Source organism: Muntiacus reevesi, chromosome 4 (genome assembly GCF_963930625.1).
Source record: "Muntiacus reevesi chromosome 4, mMunRee1.1, whole genome shotgun sequence".
Lineage (NCBI taxonomy): Eukaryota > Metazoa > Chordata > Mammalia > Artiodactyla > Cervidae > Muntiacus > Muntiacus reevesi.
Window position 1 is genome coordinate 124,098,373 of NC_089252.1, and position 16,676 is coordinate 124,115,048.

Consider the following 16,676-nt stretch of genomic DNA (forward strand, 5'->3'; position numbering starts at 1 on the left):
ATGGAAATGGAAATATCCCCAAATCATGCTTGAAACTAAATGTTCTTTTATACCTTTAAGTTATACACTGCAACTGAACTAACATCTTAACAATAATAATGAGTAATTGACTTAGTTGAGAATTCTGGAATGAGTTTTTGAAATTAAGCTCTAATTCTACAGATTCTTTTGTTTCACTTAACATTCTTCGACAGACAGTTATGATTTTGTATTTTCACTGTATGTACTGTTTTATTTTTGGTAACAACTTTAGAGTACTGATTCTTTTGTATTTTAAAGAATGCTTTAAAAATATTTTTATTTCTGTGCTTTACAATGGGTAATTTGCAGAATTGTATTCTTTTTTTTTTCAGACTTGTATTCTTAACGTTTAGAACATTTTTATATTCTACTATTCTATGAACATATTATCCTGTTCCACAAACTCAAGTATACATTGCTGATGTTTTTGCCATATGGCAAACAGATTCTTTTATATAAAGTTGCTCAATACAGTTTCATTATTAAGTAAATATCTGATGGCAAGAACAAGACTACTTTTGTCATTATAGCATAAATGTTTTCATTATGTGTTATGTTACAGTAAGCTGTAGTTCTGGATAGATAATTTGGTATTGTAAAATCAAGAGCATATCGTATTATAAAATGATTTGAACTGACAGAGATATTTGTAATTATTTGGGTATTCTTCAGTTTGACAAATAGGTAAGAAGACATGCGTAAATCAGAATTTCCTGAAAATGAACTGCTCTGGAAGTGAACTAAGGCAGCTGTTGTGTTCAGGAGCCTTGCGTCAGTTTTTGTGCAGAATTCCTTCATAGCTGTTGCCCAAAGAGGAGACTTAGCTGAGAGTTGCAAGTTAGGGTAGAAGTTGTTTGGTATATCCTGCTTCTTTCTGCTGATGGATTTAGTCTCATATCTGTGGTGAAGAATAACTTAGCCTTTTCTTGGGTCTACAGATAATTTTAGAACAGGTAAGAGCCACATAATACACCTATGCCTTTTAGTACCCTCAGAATCATGCATGCTTATGTAAAGTGTTGGGGAAATGACAGTGCTTTTGTTGAAGCACCAGTGAAGGGCATTATAAAATTTGCTTCTAGCAAGTGTTGTAACTCTAGCTCTTATCACGCATCCAGCATTGGAACTAACAGCTCTTTGAAGGTCACTAATGAGTTCTTGTATTCACTTGACTGCTTTAGAGTTGTGGAGAGAAAGGCATTTCACAACATTTTCATAATGCCTTCTGTTTTAAAAAAAAAAAAAAAACATTTAAAACAGAAGGCATTATGAAAATTAACTCTTTATTGCCTGTCAAGAGCTGTATAATGTATGTTCTGTTTTTAGAACAAACAGGGACTGCCTAAACTTCATAAGCATGTTGTCTTTTCTTAGGTAGTGGTCTTGCACTTCAGCAGGGTAAAGTGCTGTACCTTAATGAGATCTGAAGAGGCTCTGAAAGACCCGTGCACTTCCTGGGTTTTTTTTTGTTGTTGTTGCTAGATTTGTTAACTCTGGGAAGACATTTTATTAATGATTTGAATTTTAAAAGCTGCTTTTATTCACTTCTAACGACTTTCCTATTACTAAGGAACAGTTTCATTTTATTAAGCAGCAACCAGTATCATTCACTGTGATAGATTTTCATTAAGAAGCCAGAAGAGTGATATTTGAGGAATTTAAGGGTTATGAATTAAATATCGTACCATTCACTGCAATAGTAGATTGGTATTTGATTCTTATTTTTGTAAATTGATAGTTCTGCCCCACCTTAGGAGTTTTTATTTGTTTGTTTATTTGACTGTCCACACAGCAAGGAATTTATATTTTAGTGTAGCCTTCTTTTTCATCTTTGTTGTTACAGTTGAAATTTTATTAAACAAGAATGATTTTTGATTGGATCTATTCCTTTGGAAACCTTGGTGTAATCCTTTTCAAAAAATAGTTTTTTTCATAATTGTATTTTGAGAAAATGTTCAGCTTTTCTGTCTTAGGTCCAGTGCCTTTGTAATCTTTTTACATGCCTGTTAACAGATACGGAAACCAGTAAGGTCCAAACACTGTGGTGTGTGCAACCGCTGTATAGCGAAGTTCGACCATCATTGCCCGTGGGTGGGTAACTGTGTGGGTAAGTTTTATTTCTAAATGTTTTATTTCTAGGTAAGTAATTTCTAAATGTATTGTTCATTTATATTGCTCTAGGTAACTAATGAAGTACAATATTCAAGTAGACATAGAAGCTTCGTTCTTGCAACATGCAACACCCCCTCGTTCCCCTCATTATTTTCTTGTTCGCAGTACATCACTCAGTCGTGAGAGAGGGAAAAAGACATCATAAAATCAGTGTCTAGGGAGAAGGTGAGGGTGGGACGTTTCGAGAGAACAGCATCAAAACATGTATGTTATCTAGGGTGAAACAGATCACCAACCCAGGTTGGATGCATGAGACAAGTGCTCGGGCCTGGTGCACTGGGAAGACCCAGAGGGATGGGATGGGGAGGGAGGTGGGAGGGGGGAACGGGATGGGGAACACATGTAGATCCATGGCTGATTCATGTCAATGTATGACAAAAACCACTACAATATTGTAAAGTAATTAGCCTCCAACTGATACAAATAAATGGAAAAAAAAATCAGTGTCTAGGAAAGACTGATATAATTTCTTAATCAGTTCTCTCTGGTACCTCCTCTTTCCTGTTTTCTCCATTGGACAGCAGTGAAATCAGTAAAGATGCATGTTGTGTTGTCTTTTAGTTAAACTAGAGAAAGTAAGATGATTAAAATTTGCTACAAGATTGTTATGTACAGAGGCAAAGAAGAATGACAGATAAGAACTCTACATTCGTCAGTGTTCAGAATGGTACAGTCTAAGGAAGTGGACTCAGTGGCCTGAGAGATGACCATGGAGATTTTATGAGCGGACAGCAGGGAAATGTTACAAAGATTGTGTGACTCTTGGGGAGAAACCTTTAAAACGTTGGATTATAAAATTTATAAAAGTAAAGATAAAATAGGGTTGTTTAAACCTCAAAGCACACAGTGAAAGCTCAAAATTGTGATTTATTTGGTTCATTAAGACTTTTGACTTCAGAATGCATTTCATTGCAGTCACTGCATCTTTGTGTGTAATTGTAAGCATTCTTTTATTTAAAGACTTTGATGAAAACAACTGTTTTCTTGACAACCATTTTATAAAATGAATAACATATGTGATTATTGTCCAGTGTGTATCTCACTATTCATGGCATTTCCCCACCCCAGCATCATCTCTAGGTATGTGTCTGGTTGTTTTTTCTTAGCTGGAAAAAAATTGCTTCTGTTTTGTATTTTAGGTGCAGGCAACCATAGATACTTTATGGGCTACCTGTTCTTCTTGCTTTTTATGATCTGCTGGATGATTTATGGTTGTATTTCTTGTGAGTACAGTTAGTACTTTTTATCTTCTTAAAGCAAATGTTTGCAACCTCACGCTTTACCATATTAACAAAAAACACTATAATGACAAATGCCTTTTAACTGAGGCACTTCACTATAATGAAAAAATAGATATAGAACTATCACGCATTCAGTAGAATATAAGCAACAGAGTTATCAGTTAATTATCTTTTAATAGACTTTGAAAAGCTGGGTAAAATACACTAACATTTTTCACGTTGCATGCTTGCTTTACTTTAGTAGTTTGTAAATTTTGGGATTATACTAGTTGCTCTTTCTTCTAAAACAGCTGGGAAAATACAGTTGAAGTTCAGTTTTCACAGAACTTGAAATATTTTGAAGAGGAAGGTATAATTATTGTCTACTGGAGAATATTTAAAAGGTTAAAAATAAGTTGTCATTCACTGATCATATGGTTTAGTATTTTAGAAGAAATAATAGGCTTTTATTGCACTGAGAACATAATTTGGAAAGAATTTGAGTGAAAGTACTAGTTACTGTCCTTCAGGCCTTGTTGGTACTTAGCATGAAGACGTATTAGATACTGACTTGAAAATAAGTCTTGGATGATTTCCTAGTCTTCCTACTCCCACAGATATTAAGAATAATCTCTATTATTATTAATACCGTAATGGAAAAGGAGGCTAGTTCCTCAAATAGAGATGAACAGAGAGAAAGTTTTGGCTAGAGATCTTTACCTAATTTCTGGCAGTCCAACACCCCTAAGAAAGAGCATAGTCCAGCAATAACACCAGTTCTTTATGGCAGCGGCTCTCTGAGTAAATTTTGTTTTGGAAAAAGCTCTCCTCCCCGAGGTGATCCTGTATTATATGCCTTCCCTCCAAAGAAGTCTCACTTGTATATATCATCTTATCTTTGTATAAAGGAAATGTTTCTAAAGTATTCTATGTATGCAGTACCAATCAGATAAAAGCTGTTGTTACAGTACAGATTTGTTTGTTTTTAAGATTGGCTGCTCCTTTCTGTTCTTTATGTTTTTTCACTAATGGATAAGGGGATTATTTATGAGTACAAAAATATTTGCATTGAAAGTCATCAGTTAAATTCTTAGGTCATGTTTTCTTAGTGGTACCTACCACAGAATCATCCACAAGGGGCCTGGATGATTACCGAGTAAATCCGAGTACGTCTGCTCTGATTTTAGACTGGGGACTCCACTGTGAGACCAGTTACACCAAGGATGGGTTCTGGACGTATATTACTCAAATTGCCGCCTGCTCGCCTTGGATGTTTTGGATGTTTCTGAACAGTGTTTTTCACTTCATGTGGGTGGCTGTGCTACTCATGTGTCAGATGTATCAGGTATGTGCAGATGCCTTGTTCTTTAGTGTGCTGAGAACTCTGAAAAATTCACTCCTTGCTTAAAAGATAGTAGCGTGTCCTCCTACCTTTCAATAATTAAACTTTTTTTGAGAGTTAAAATTTTCAATTTGCCGTTCCTTTCTTCTTCCCTCTGTCTTTCCACCTCTCCTCCCTCTTCTTCCATTAGGAACTTTTGACTTGCAGTACTACTCTTGATGAAGCTTATTGTTTCTGTCTTTGCTGATTTACATACATCCAATTGGATATAACTGTGAGCTTAGATTGATGGTGCCATTAATTTTGTATGTGTTTGAATAGTAATATTTTATTACCTGCAAATATCAGTATTTATTCAAGCATTTTTTTAACTTAATTTTTTAAGTTAAGAATTTTTTCTTAATTAAGAAAACTGATACATGTGGATTTTCTCTGTGTGTGCTCAGTCGTATCCAACTCTTTGCAACCCATGGACTGTAGCCCACCAGGTTACTGTATCCATGGAATTTTTCAGGCAAGAATACTGGAATGGGTAGCCATTTCCTTCTTCAGGGGATCTTCCTGACCAGGGTTCGAACCTGCATCTCTTGCGTCTCCTGCATTGGCAGGTGGATTCTTTACCACTGAGCCACCTGGGAAGCCCTTTCCTTTTAATTAGGGTTTTAAAAATCTCCTGCTTAAAGGGGCCGATGGAGTAGTAGTATGTATATAATGTCTGTCTCTCCACATACATAATGCCTGTTTAAAAATTATTTCCCCGTTTAGCTAGCTACTTTTCATAGAGACAGATGATCTCATGTACACCAGCTTGATGTCTCCTGATGGAAAAGCAAAGACAGACTTCATCATTGTTTTCTCCATCCTAATCCTCTTGAGAATTAATTTTAAATTTATTTTATATTAAATATTCAGAGATTTAATGGTTTGCTTTCTTTTCCCTCTTAGATATCATGTTTAGGTATTACTACAAATGAAAGAATGAATGCCAGGAGATACAAGCACTTTAAAGTCACAACAACATCTATTGAAAGTCCATTCAAGTACGTACATTTCTGTGGATTTAATATTTTCTCTTCAAGTTCCTTCACGAAGTTCCTTACTAACTACACTAAGCAAATAGGTAATGAGTACCTCAAAGACAAGTACTTTCTTTTAAAGTGGCAATAAGATATGAAATAGGGAATATTTCTTTTACTTAGCCATGTATAAAATAGCTTGTAAAATATAAATACCAAGATTTCACTTTTTCCTTTAATTATACAATTCAAACTTTATTGACCTACCAACGTTTAGTATTTGTTCTTTAACATTTCCATCAATTTATAAGTTTTCATTCAAAAATGAAAAGAAAATTGAAATAATATTTTTAAAAATACAATTGCTTGAAATTCATTATTTAGGGAAATTTCTTAGACTCTTGGGCAGCTACTTTTTGCTTCAGATTACTTATTATTATTTTAATATTTATTTGTTTATTTGCCTGTGCTGGATCTTAGTTGCAATACTCAGGATCTTTAGTTGCACCATGTAAACTCTTAGTTGCAGCATGCGGGATCTAGTTCCCTGACCAGGGATTGAACCCAGGTCCCCTGCATTGAGAGTGTATATTCTTAGCCACTGGACCACCAGGGAAGTCCCAGATTACTTATTTTATTTACTGTTTGAATGACACAAAAATTTCCACACATCTAATTTTCTTCTTTCTTTTTAAGTATAATTGACATACAACATCATATTAGTTTCAAATGTACAACATAATGGCTTGATGTTTGTATACATTGCAGACTGATCACCATTAAAATCTAGTTAACATCTGTCACCATAAACAGTTGGAAAAGTTTTTCTTGTCATGAGAATTTTAAGGTCTGTTCTCTTAGCAATTTTCAGATGTGCAGTACGATATAAACTGTAGTCACTGTGCTGCACATTGCATTCCCAGGACTCACTTATTTTAGAACTGGAAGTTTATGTGTTCTGAACCTCCTTCACCCATTTGCCTACCCCACTCCCAGTCTCTGGCCTCCACCAGTCTGTTCTCTGTATCTCTGAGCTCAGGTTTGTTTATATTCAAAGTAAGTGAGATAATGTCCTATTTGTCTGACTTACTTCACGTATAGTGCCCTCACGGTCCATCCATGTTACTGCCAATGGCTGGATTTCCTTTTTCTTTACAGTGGCTGAATTTGTTTCATTGTGTGTGTGTATCACATTTTTTAAAAAATCCATTCATCCATCGATGGATACTTAGACTGTTACCATATCTTGACTGTTGTAAATAATGCTGCAGGGAACACGTGGATGCATATATCTTTTCAAGCTAGTGTTTTCATTTTCTTTGGATAAATACCCAGAAGTGGAATTGCTGAATCATATGGTGGTCCTATTTTTAATTTTTTGAGGAACCTCCATACTGTGTTCCGTCGTAGCTGCCCCGATTTACATTCCCACCAACAGTGCACAAGGGTTCTCTGTTTCCTCACCGACACTTGCTTTTCCTATCTTTTTGATAATAGCCATTCTCACAAGTATGTGGCATATCTGTCTCATGGTTTTTATTTGTGTTTCCCTAACGATTAGTGTAATGTTGAACGTCTTTTCGTGTCTGTTGGCCATCAGTCTATTCAGATCATCTATTTTTAGTTGGATTATTTGCTTTTTTTCTGTTGAGTTGTGTGAGTTCTTCATATAGTTTGGATGTCAACCTTTTATCAGATATATGATTTGCAGATATTTTCTCCCATTCAGTAGGTTGCCTTTTCATTTTGCTGATGGTTTCTTTTGCTGGACAGAACCTTTTTAGTTTAATGTTGTCTCATTTATTTTTGCTTTTGTTACCTTTGCTGTTGATGTCAGATTCAAAAATTCATCACCAAGACTAATGTCAAGGAGCTTACCATCTCTGTTTTCTGGTTTCAATTCATAAATTCAAGTCTAATCCATTTTGAGTTAATTTCTGTATATAATGTAAGATAGTGGTTCAGTTTAGTTCTTTTGCATGTGACAGTTCAGTTTTCCCAACACCATTTATTGAAGAGATTGTACTGTTCTTTTATTTATATATGTATATATTTTGAAATTTGCATTCAGTTTGGAGTTAAACAGTAGTTTCCTAATAATATGAAATATTTAAAACTTTGAGTTTTACTCAAACAAATTGTCTACTACCTTCAAGTTTTTGTGGTGCTATTAATTGTTGCATACTTCTAGAAAGCACGGAGATCTTTAAAAGAAAAAAATAATGAGTCAGTTGAACAGTTTTGAGAATTCTCCCATTGGCACAATAATTGCATAAGGTGTAAAACTGACTGTTTTTCCAAAGGTATTCTTGAAGTTTCTAAAATTCTTGAATTCTAAAATTCCAGAACTTCCCTTGACATTTCTTGTTTTAAATTGTTACTCTTAGGTACACTGTCATGTTTGTGCTATTTATATTTATTTTGTCTTTTACTTTCTCAATTTTGGATATAGTTTGTCTCCTTGTCAAAGAGCTACCAGTCAAGGAAAGGTTTTATCAAAATTTGCATTTTACATAGGAATGAGAGATGGATGTTTGAATAACTTTAAAATATAATAGTGTAACCCATGGTATAAGCACAAGAGAAAAATCAGTCTTGTCAGAGCTCTGAAGAAACATGAATGCATACGTATCTTGTAGAGTTATAAGCAGATTCTTTCTGACAAAAAATCTGAGTATTTAAGTTTGGAAAAAATATATTTAACATTAAAATGTTAAAAAGTTATGTTAAACTCAAAGTTACTATACTAATAGACTATTTTTTTCTTTTTCTGTTTCTGTTTGTTTCTGTTGTTTTTTATTTCTCGGGGGGTTGTTTAGCCATGGATGTGTAAGGAATATTATAGACTTCTTTGAATTTCGATGCTGTGGCCTCTTTCGTCCTGTTATCGTGGACTGGACCAGGCAGTATACAATAGAATATGACCAAATATCAGGATCTGGGTACCAGCTCGTGTAGCAACATCTTTATCCTTTGAAGCATATTGCTGAGTGGTGCCTGAAAATTGTGTCTGTCTGTGTCTCTCTCACACTCGAATCCACATCCTTTGAACAAATAGCATGCTATATGTAGGGCTAACAGTGAACTTTACAGTCTTTTTTTCAACACTTTTATTAACAAAGGTAAACATGGACAGAACACACTGCCACTTCTGGGAAGAATAAAGATCTTAAAAAGAATTTTAATGGTTCTTAATGTGGGAATTCACAACATACGCAGCTTTTTGGTTTTGTTCTCATAACATTTTTCATGAGGAAAGAGTGAACTTATTCTGTTGACAAACATGGTTTACTGATCAGAAATGTTTGAGTCTAGCTAAAACTAAATTTATGGTATACAGCTAAATTTTATAATGCAATCTACTATTAGTATTGCATTTAATTCCAAGAGAGTTGTCTTAAATTGGTTCAGACTAGTATTATGTACGTGTTAGAATGTACATGTAAATACTGTGATGAAAATCATGTGGTTTTATTAGGGATCTACTGTAATGTGTCTTCAGAGGCACAGGAAAATAATGTTCACCAAAAATATGTGCTACAATATTTTATTGCTATCAGCTGTCGAAGTGCTGATATATCTCTGGTTCAGTGAAATAATTTGTAGTAACCTTGCTCTTAAGGTTTTATGGTCTGATAATAAAGCACTTGCATGAGTATAGTAAGTCATGTTATTTTGTTCAACTTAAAAGCCCTACTAAGTGCATGATGCACCTCATAGAATGTATACTAGCACACACTATCCAGTAAAGCATAAATTAGAATTTAATTTGATGTGCAAATAGTCCAATTTTTAAGAGTTGAGCTATTTTCAAGTTAATGCAAAATTCTCAGTAATAGAGATAAATGGATATACAGCAAAAATAAATTATAGACAAAATAATGGGAGTCTAGCTAAAGTTGGAGCATGATTTCTGTACATAATAGACATGTGAATAAAAGAAAAGCTAATGGTATATTCTGGTTTTTAAAAAGTGACCTATCAGAAAGGATTTTATCTTTAAGATTGTTTCAGTTTTCCCATTGTTGAATGTTTTGAAATTTGTTAATGCTGTCTGAAACAATTTCAGAAAGATTTTCTAATTGTTAAACATGATGCACTGATCAGTTTTCGTTGCAGCGTTTCCATACTCTCATGGTGAACTGTTAGTCACTGCTTCCACGAATATTGTTTACAGAGTGAGGCTTGGTGTAGTCCTCTTTACGTGCTGTAGCAGACTGTGGTTCGAGCGACCTGTGGGAAATGTGTGAGAGGGAATAGGCCGGGGAGAGTGGGAAGAGGGTGGCCGGACTGATGACAGATCCTAGCCCAGTGTAAAGATTGTGTATCTGTATATAAATAATTTATCAAATAGTTTTCTCTTTGTGTCTCCATGCGTTAGTGTATTTAAAGCTGCTCGTTTCATTTTATCCAACCAAAAAGAAAAGGGAGATAACTAATGAGCTTCTAGTGATGTTCAATATTGCTGTTAATAGGCATTATACCCTGCAAGTTCACTGCATGTCTGATGCTTGGTAAAATTAGTATTCTCTGTAAAATGCAGATTACAGGTATTAAAGCAATCTAGTGGTAAACCCGCCCCTTGCCTTAGTAGGAGGAGCAGCGAAAATGTATATAGTTGATGTTCAGTATTTCCAAGTACCATTTTTATATAGTAGTTTCTTTGACCATAAGTCATACATCAAAAAGGTTACTTAGTGTATGTGAGTGTTTTAATATTAGAAAATTGGCATACGTACTTTATTTTTGAAAAGGGAAGAGATGGGTGTGGGGTGGCAATAGCATCGTGCCATTTTGTCATAGAATGTACAAAATTGGTTAACTTTACAAATGTCTCTGCTAGTTTTGACTACTAATTGGGGGAAATTTTAGATAATTTTTAAATTCAAAGTTATTTATAAAAGGCTAGAATTTGTTTTAATTTTTTGTATTTTGAGCCACTTCACATGAAGACTCAGTTGCAATTTTTATCGAAACATTTTTTATTAACAGTCAAATACAATGGTGGTTTTCTCAGAGTTTGAATGAGAGTGTTGTTACCATGTTCTTTCTTTATGGTACAATATTCTTTTAAGTGTGAAAGAAATGTCTTTCAGTTAAATAGAAAAAAAAACCCTCTAGATGTATACATGGAAAATATTAGCAATGTTAATGCTTTAGCACTAAACCATCTCATAGCACCACTGAAATCTATAACTCAGAAATGGTCAGATGGTCAGGAGCCAACTATGCAGCAGTGTACCTTCTAATGATTTTACAGGTCTTACGCGTGGAACCAGTTTAACCCCATTCTGAAGTTGTGTATAAGGGTGACCCTTTGAGGAATAGTTCATGTCAGCTTAATTGGATACTTTTAGCAAATAGGAACTTACTTCTCAGCTCTAAACATGAATTACTTCTTTGGAATTTTTTCCTTATTTTTGTTGTTCCCAGGAATTTGTTTGAAACATTAATAGGCATAAAACAGCATCATTATTATACTTAAGCTATGGATATTTTTATTTTATATTTTATTTATAACTGTGCCAAGTATTATTTTGCTACTTAACGTGTTATTCTGTGGAAAGAAAAACCTGTAAAGTGTTTAATAAATTAGCTCTCCTTACATAAATTAAATGTCAAAATTTTGTAAAATATTAATCAGAATAAATATTGACTCTTAAGTGTGTGTGTGTGTTTGTTATTTTGCTCAGTTCACTTCACGAGATTGATTAACTGCTAATATTGGTACCCATGATATGAAAAGGTTATTCTATATGTTTATATCTGGGTCAACAAGGAATCAAGTGGCAGAACTACAAATTGGCAAAAGTAGAAGGTGATAAGTATTGTTAAAAGACAAAACTTTCATTCTGTGTATGTGTGCCTGTTTGTAATTAATAATTTTAAAATAAGAGTATATTTTTCTTTAAGAATTTTGGATTCCATAGAGTTAATTAGGATTCTCAGGAACTGTATGAATCGCCAAGATTTAAACGTTAAGTGTGTCTAAAGACTCTAGTAAATTGGAAACCTATGAAACATTGCTCTCAGTTACTTGAGAAACTGCGAGACAAGGAAAGCTTTATTTGGGCATTTACAAAGGAAAAGTTATGGAGGAATCCTTTCCTGTTGATCACATGATTGTTTATGGTTTAATTGAGAACCCAGTGGTATTAAACAAATAGATTGACCTAATACTCATTTCATAATTATTGTGTTAAATTGAAAGTAATGCCTTCAGAGCTATTAGAACTCAAGTAACAATGTTTTAAACAAGTACAAATGCAAAAGGAAATTGTACAGTAAGCCCTCCCCTTTCACTCTGGCTAGGTCCTTTTCTCTTTGTTATCTTCTGCAGTGGATCCCCTAGTCCTCCCCAGGTTGGTAGCTTGCACCTGTGATGTGGATGCCTGGTTCTAAGAGTTTATGGAGATAATTGGAAACAAGTATATACCAGGGCAAGAAATCTTGGCTTCAAGTCAGAAAGTAAACCTTATAATCAAACTTTTGGTATATGAGTTTTAAATATCTTTATGTGTCTTTTAAAATAGAAAAATCTGTAATTCCAAGTGGAAAATTCAAAATGTCCCTTGATCTAGGTCAGCTAAGTCACCAACTCAAGGAAATCATATGTGTCTCTTAGAAAAGTTTTTGCCTTTGAATTGAAGTATGAATGTTTTCAGAAAACAGACTGGTATTGGGAAATACATTTTAAAAAATTTATTTTAATTGAAGGCTAATTACTTTACAGTATTGTGGTGGTTTTTACCATACATTGACATGAATCAGCCATGGGTGTACACGTGTCCCCCATCCTGAAGCCCCCTCCCGCCTCCCTCCCCACCCCATCCCTCTGGGTTGTCCCAGAGCACTAGCTTTGGGTGTCCTGCTTCATGCATTGACTTGCACTGGTCATCTATTTCACATATGGTAATATGCATGTTTCATTGCTGTTCTCTCATATCGTCCCACCCCCGTCTTGGTAAATGCTTTTTAATACACAGCAGTGTTTCTGGTACTGAGTAAGAGAGAGGGACTGTTCCCATCCAAAGCATTAGGAAGCCTCATTGCCACTAATGCTGTTTCTTGGATCTGCAGTTTTACAGTTTTCATCAAATTTGGAAATTTTTCAGTCATCATTTCCAATATTTTTCTGCCCCCCCTTTCAGCAGACTCCAGTTATACACATATTAGGCCATTTGAGATTGTCCTGAAGCTCAGTGATAATTCATTTATTAAAATTCTCTTAAGTTCATTTAAGTTCTTTACTGCACTGTCCAGTCTGTCATCAGTACTATTTGGTATATTTTTTATCTGCTACATTATAGTTTTCACCTACAATGCTTTATTTGAGCCATTTTTACATCTTCTGATTACTACTTAATGCTTTCAAAATAGACTACTGTAGCAATGAGCTGTTTTAGTATTGTTACCTGCTAATTATCACAATGTATATCAGGTCTCAGTTGGTTCTGATAGATTTTATTTTTCATCATTATGGGCTATTTTCCTGCTTCTTTGCTTGCTTGGTAAATTTAACTTTTTTTATTACTATTATTTTGGAACTTTTGTGTTGGAGTATAGCCAATTAACAATGTTGTGATGGTTTCAGGTGGACAGCAAAGGGACTCATCCATACATATAGTATAAGTGTCCATTCTCCCCCAAACTTCCCCCTCATCCATGCTGTCACATAACATTGAGCAGAGTTCTCTCTGCTGTACTATACAGTAGGACCTCCTTGCTGGTTATCCATTTTAGATATAGTAGTGTGTACATGGTGATCCTGAACTCCCTAACTATCCCTTCCCCCTACCCCCAGCAACTATAAGTTCTTTCTCTACTATGCGTCTGTTTGTTTTGTAAATTTGAGCCATTTTAGATTCTGCATATAAGGGATGTCGTACCATATTTTTCCTTCTCTGACTTACTCCACTCAGTTCGTCAATCTCTAGATGCATCCATGTTGCTGCAAATGCCTGGTAATCTTTGATTGGATGCCAGACACTAGAAACTGAGTACTGGGTATTTTTTATTCCCATAGAAATTCCAGAGCATTGCTCTGGGATGCAATTATTCGGAAACTTTGATCCTTTCAGGTTTGCTGATAAGCAGGGTTTTTTAAGGCAGGACCAGAGCAGTGTTCAGTTTAGGGTTAATTGTTCGCCATTACTGAAGCAAGACCTGTGTATTCCATCCAGAGTTCCATGAGTCATGCTTCCCGATCTCACTGATGAGAGTAGGCACTATTCCCAGCTCTGTACGGGCACCAGACACTGTTCTGTCTAAATCTTTCAGATGGTTTTTTCCATACTCTTGAGCAGTCACCTCACACGCATGTTCAGTCCAGAACATAGCTGAAGACTTCACGTCGGGAGTTAGGCGGGACTTTATGAATTCCTGGGGTTCTTGCTCCGTGCAGTTCTCTCCAACCCCTCCACCTCTAGCCGCCTTGGTCCCTCTGGACCCTCAGCTCTGTCTCAACTGGGGTGCCTTCCAGCTCCCTCATTTATTCCCCCTCCTTGCATTATAGCCCAGCTCCCCAAAAGAGTAATAAGCTTGCTAATCTCAAGGCTGACCTCATTTTCCCCTTAACTATCCTTTGTTGCCTATTATCAGTTCTCAAAATCTTATTTTTTTCATGTAATTTGTCTTTATTTTTGATTGTTTCAAGTGAGATGAATCTGGTTCCTGTCAATCTCAGCTTGACCATAGGTCTGAGCTAATGTATTTTTTAAATTTTTAAAAAATGTCCTAATATGGAAAGTAATGACAGATTTAACTGTCATAAACAAAAGCTCTTCGCGGGGGGTGGGGTGGGATGGGGTGGGGGGCTCAGTAACTGAAGAATGTAAAGAGGTCCTGCAGTCAGTTTGAGAACCAGTGGTCCAGGCCATCATTTCCCAGTGTTGTTCCTTGAGATGTTGGTGGTTCCATGAACAGTTAATTCCATGCAAGGGTTTCTTCAAGTTAAAACAGACTTCTCACCACAAGTCTCAAGACTTCAATATGCTGATGTGCACTGTGAATCTAAAGGAACATAGGTATAGACAGAGATGGCTGTAACGCTCCCTAAACTTAATTGATCATGGAAACTTTTTAGGGATTGAAGTCAGGTCTCATGCATTGCAGGCAGATTCTTTAATATCTGAGCCACCAGGGAAGCCCTTCAGGACTAGACTTGTCAACAAATGTACCAAATCACCACAGGGGCCTGAGTGGTTTGGCTCCTGTTGGGGCCAATACCCCAAGTGGGTCGTTTTTAAAATAAAAATATTGGTATTTACCATGCAGCACTTATCACATTTGGGTTAATTTGGGGTTACCCTACTGATCTACTTCCAGATGATAAAAGTGATGCCTCTCAGAACAGAGCCTACTCAAAGCCACATTTCCGTTTCTACTCCTGGAACCACTGGAATCTTGATAGTTTTAGAGTAGCTGTTCTGCCATGGCTCCCAATTTAAGAATAAATTTAAATCTGAATGGGGGGAGGGGGTGGCTAAACTTTAAATTTCAAATTATCAGGTGCCTGACAACTTCATGTATTTTCCTCTTGAATATCTGTTAGCATCTGCAATACAGTTTGGGAAACCTAGTATGATGGGGAATGTTGGCTTTGTGGTTAAGTTAAATTCTGATTATCTATAGCACTGAAAAGTTTAGTGGCTTAAAAAGGCATTTTTGTTCACAGATCTGCAATTTAGTCAGGACTCAACAGGATTAACTCACTTTGCACCAATTGATATCCACAGGGATGGTTCAAAAAACTGGGCACTGGAACAGTCTGCAAGCTCTTGGTTGATACTGTCTGATGAGAGAGATCTTAGCTGAGGTTATGGCTGTAATACCTACACGTGGCCTCCCCACCCAAGAGTTAAGCATCTCGAGAAACAGGCAGGTAGCTTTGTTGTCTTTTCCAGCCTAGCCTGGTCCATTATATGTACTGTTAAAAAATGAGTCACTAAAGTTGACCCTTACTCCAAGGGAATGGTAATTAGACTCCCATCTTTTGATGGAGCTGCCAAAAGAATTTGTACACATTTGAAACTGCCAAAGGATGAATTAAATTTATTACGTAAGTCTTCTTCATAACCCTGTATCCTTTATTGTTTTAATTTTTACATACTATTATTTTTGGCTGTGCTGGGTCTTCACTGCTGTGCAGGCTTTCTCTAATCGTGGCAGGCAGGGACTGCTTCTCTCGTGGCCGGGCACCGGCTCTGGTACTGCAGCATGCAGGCTTTCGAGTCCAGGCTCAGCAGTTGTGGTGCATGGGCCTAGTTGTCTGGGCATGTGGAGTCTTCCCAGAGCAGGGATCAAACCCATGTTCCCTACACTGGCAGGCAGGTTCTTAACCACTGGACCACGAGGGAACTCTGTCCCTTATTGTTGATGAACTTCCCCAGCCTGGTGTCCCCTTTCTCACAGTGAAACCTAGCTTACGGAACATGCAGAGTGTTCAAGGCTGTGATGTCAATAATCATGAGCTGTCTTCACCTGGTACACCCTCAACTAGCCTTTTCCCACTAAGGTTATGTAAGATTAAGAGATATTCACACACTAGGCTGGTTCAATTTTATAATTATACATTACAGAACAATTTCACACCCTGCTCCTGAAAAATAAAGGGTTGAGTCTTTGATAATGGACTAAAAGTTTCTGGAGAAGTATTGAAAATATACCTCATAGAGTCTAACATTCCTTTTCTACCTGAGCCAGCTGAATGTGCCACAGCAATGTCACATTTTTGGCTGATTTTGCAGAACTGAAACTTGCAAGATAATCACCCATTTCCTGGATTAGTAATTCACCATCTTATCAGAGAGTGGGGTCTCACTAAGCCTCAGATTCTGTAGTTGTCTACAGGTAGCTATTTGTAATGATCTAGATAAATCAAAAGAATTTTTAAGTGTTTTGTTT

General features: G+C 36.0%; 1 protein-coding gene across 1 annotated transcript in view; it reads left to right on the forward strand.

The window, feature by feature from the left end:
- ZDHHC17 (zinc finger DHHC-type palmitoyltransferase 17) overlaps positions 1-11,434 on the forward strand; it is a 98,116-nt gene extending 86,682 nt beyond the window's left edge. Inside the window, exons 13-17 of the mRNA XM_065934125.1 lie at positions 2,035-2,128; positions 3,333-3,416; positions 4,601-4,758; positions 5,701-5,795; positions 8,591-11,434. Of these exons, the coding sequence (XP_065790197.1) occupies positions 2,035-2,128; positions 3,333-3,416; positions 4,601-4,758; positions 5,701-5,795; positions 8,591-8,729 (570 nt within the window). The 3' untranslated portion in view covers positions 8,730-11,434. The remainder of the gene's footprint in view (positions 1-2,034; positions 2,129-3,332; positions 3,417-4,600; positions 4,759-5,700; positions 5,796-8,590) is intronic.
- The last annotated feature ends 5,242 nt before the right edge of the window (positions 11,435-16,676 follow it).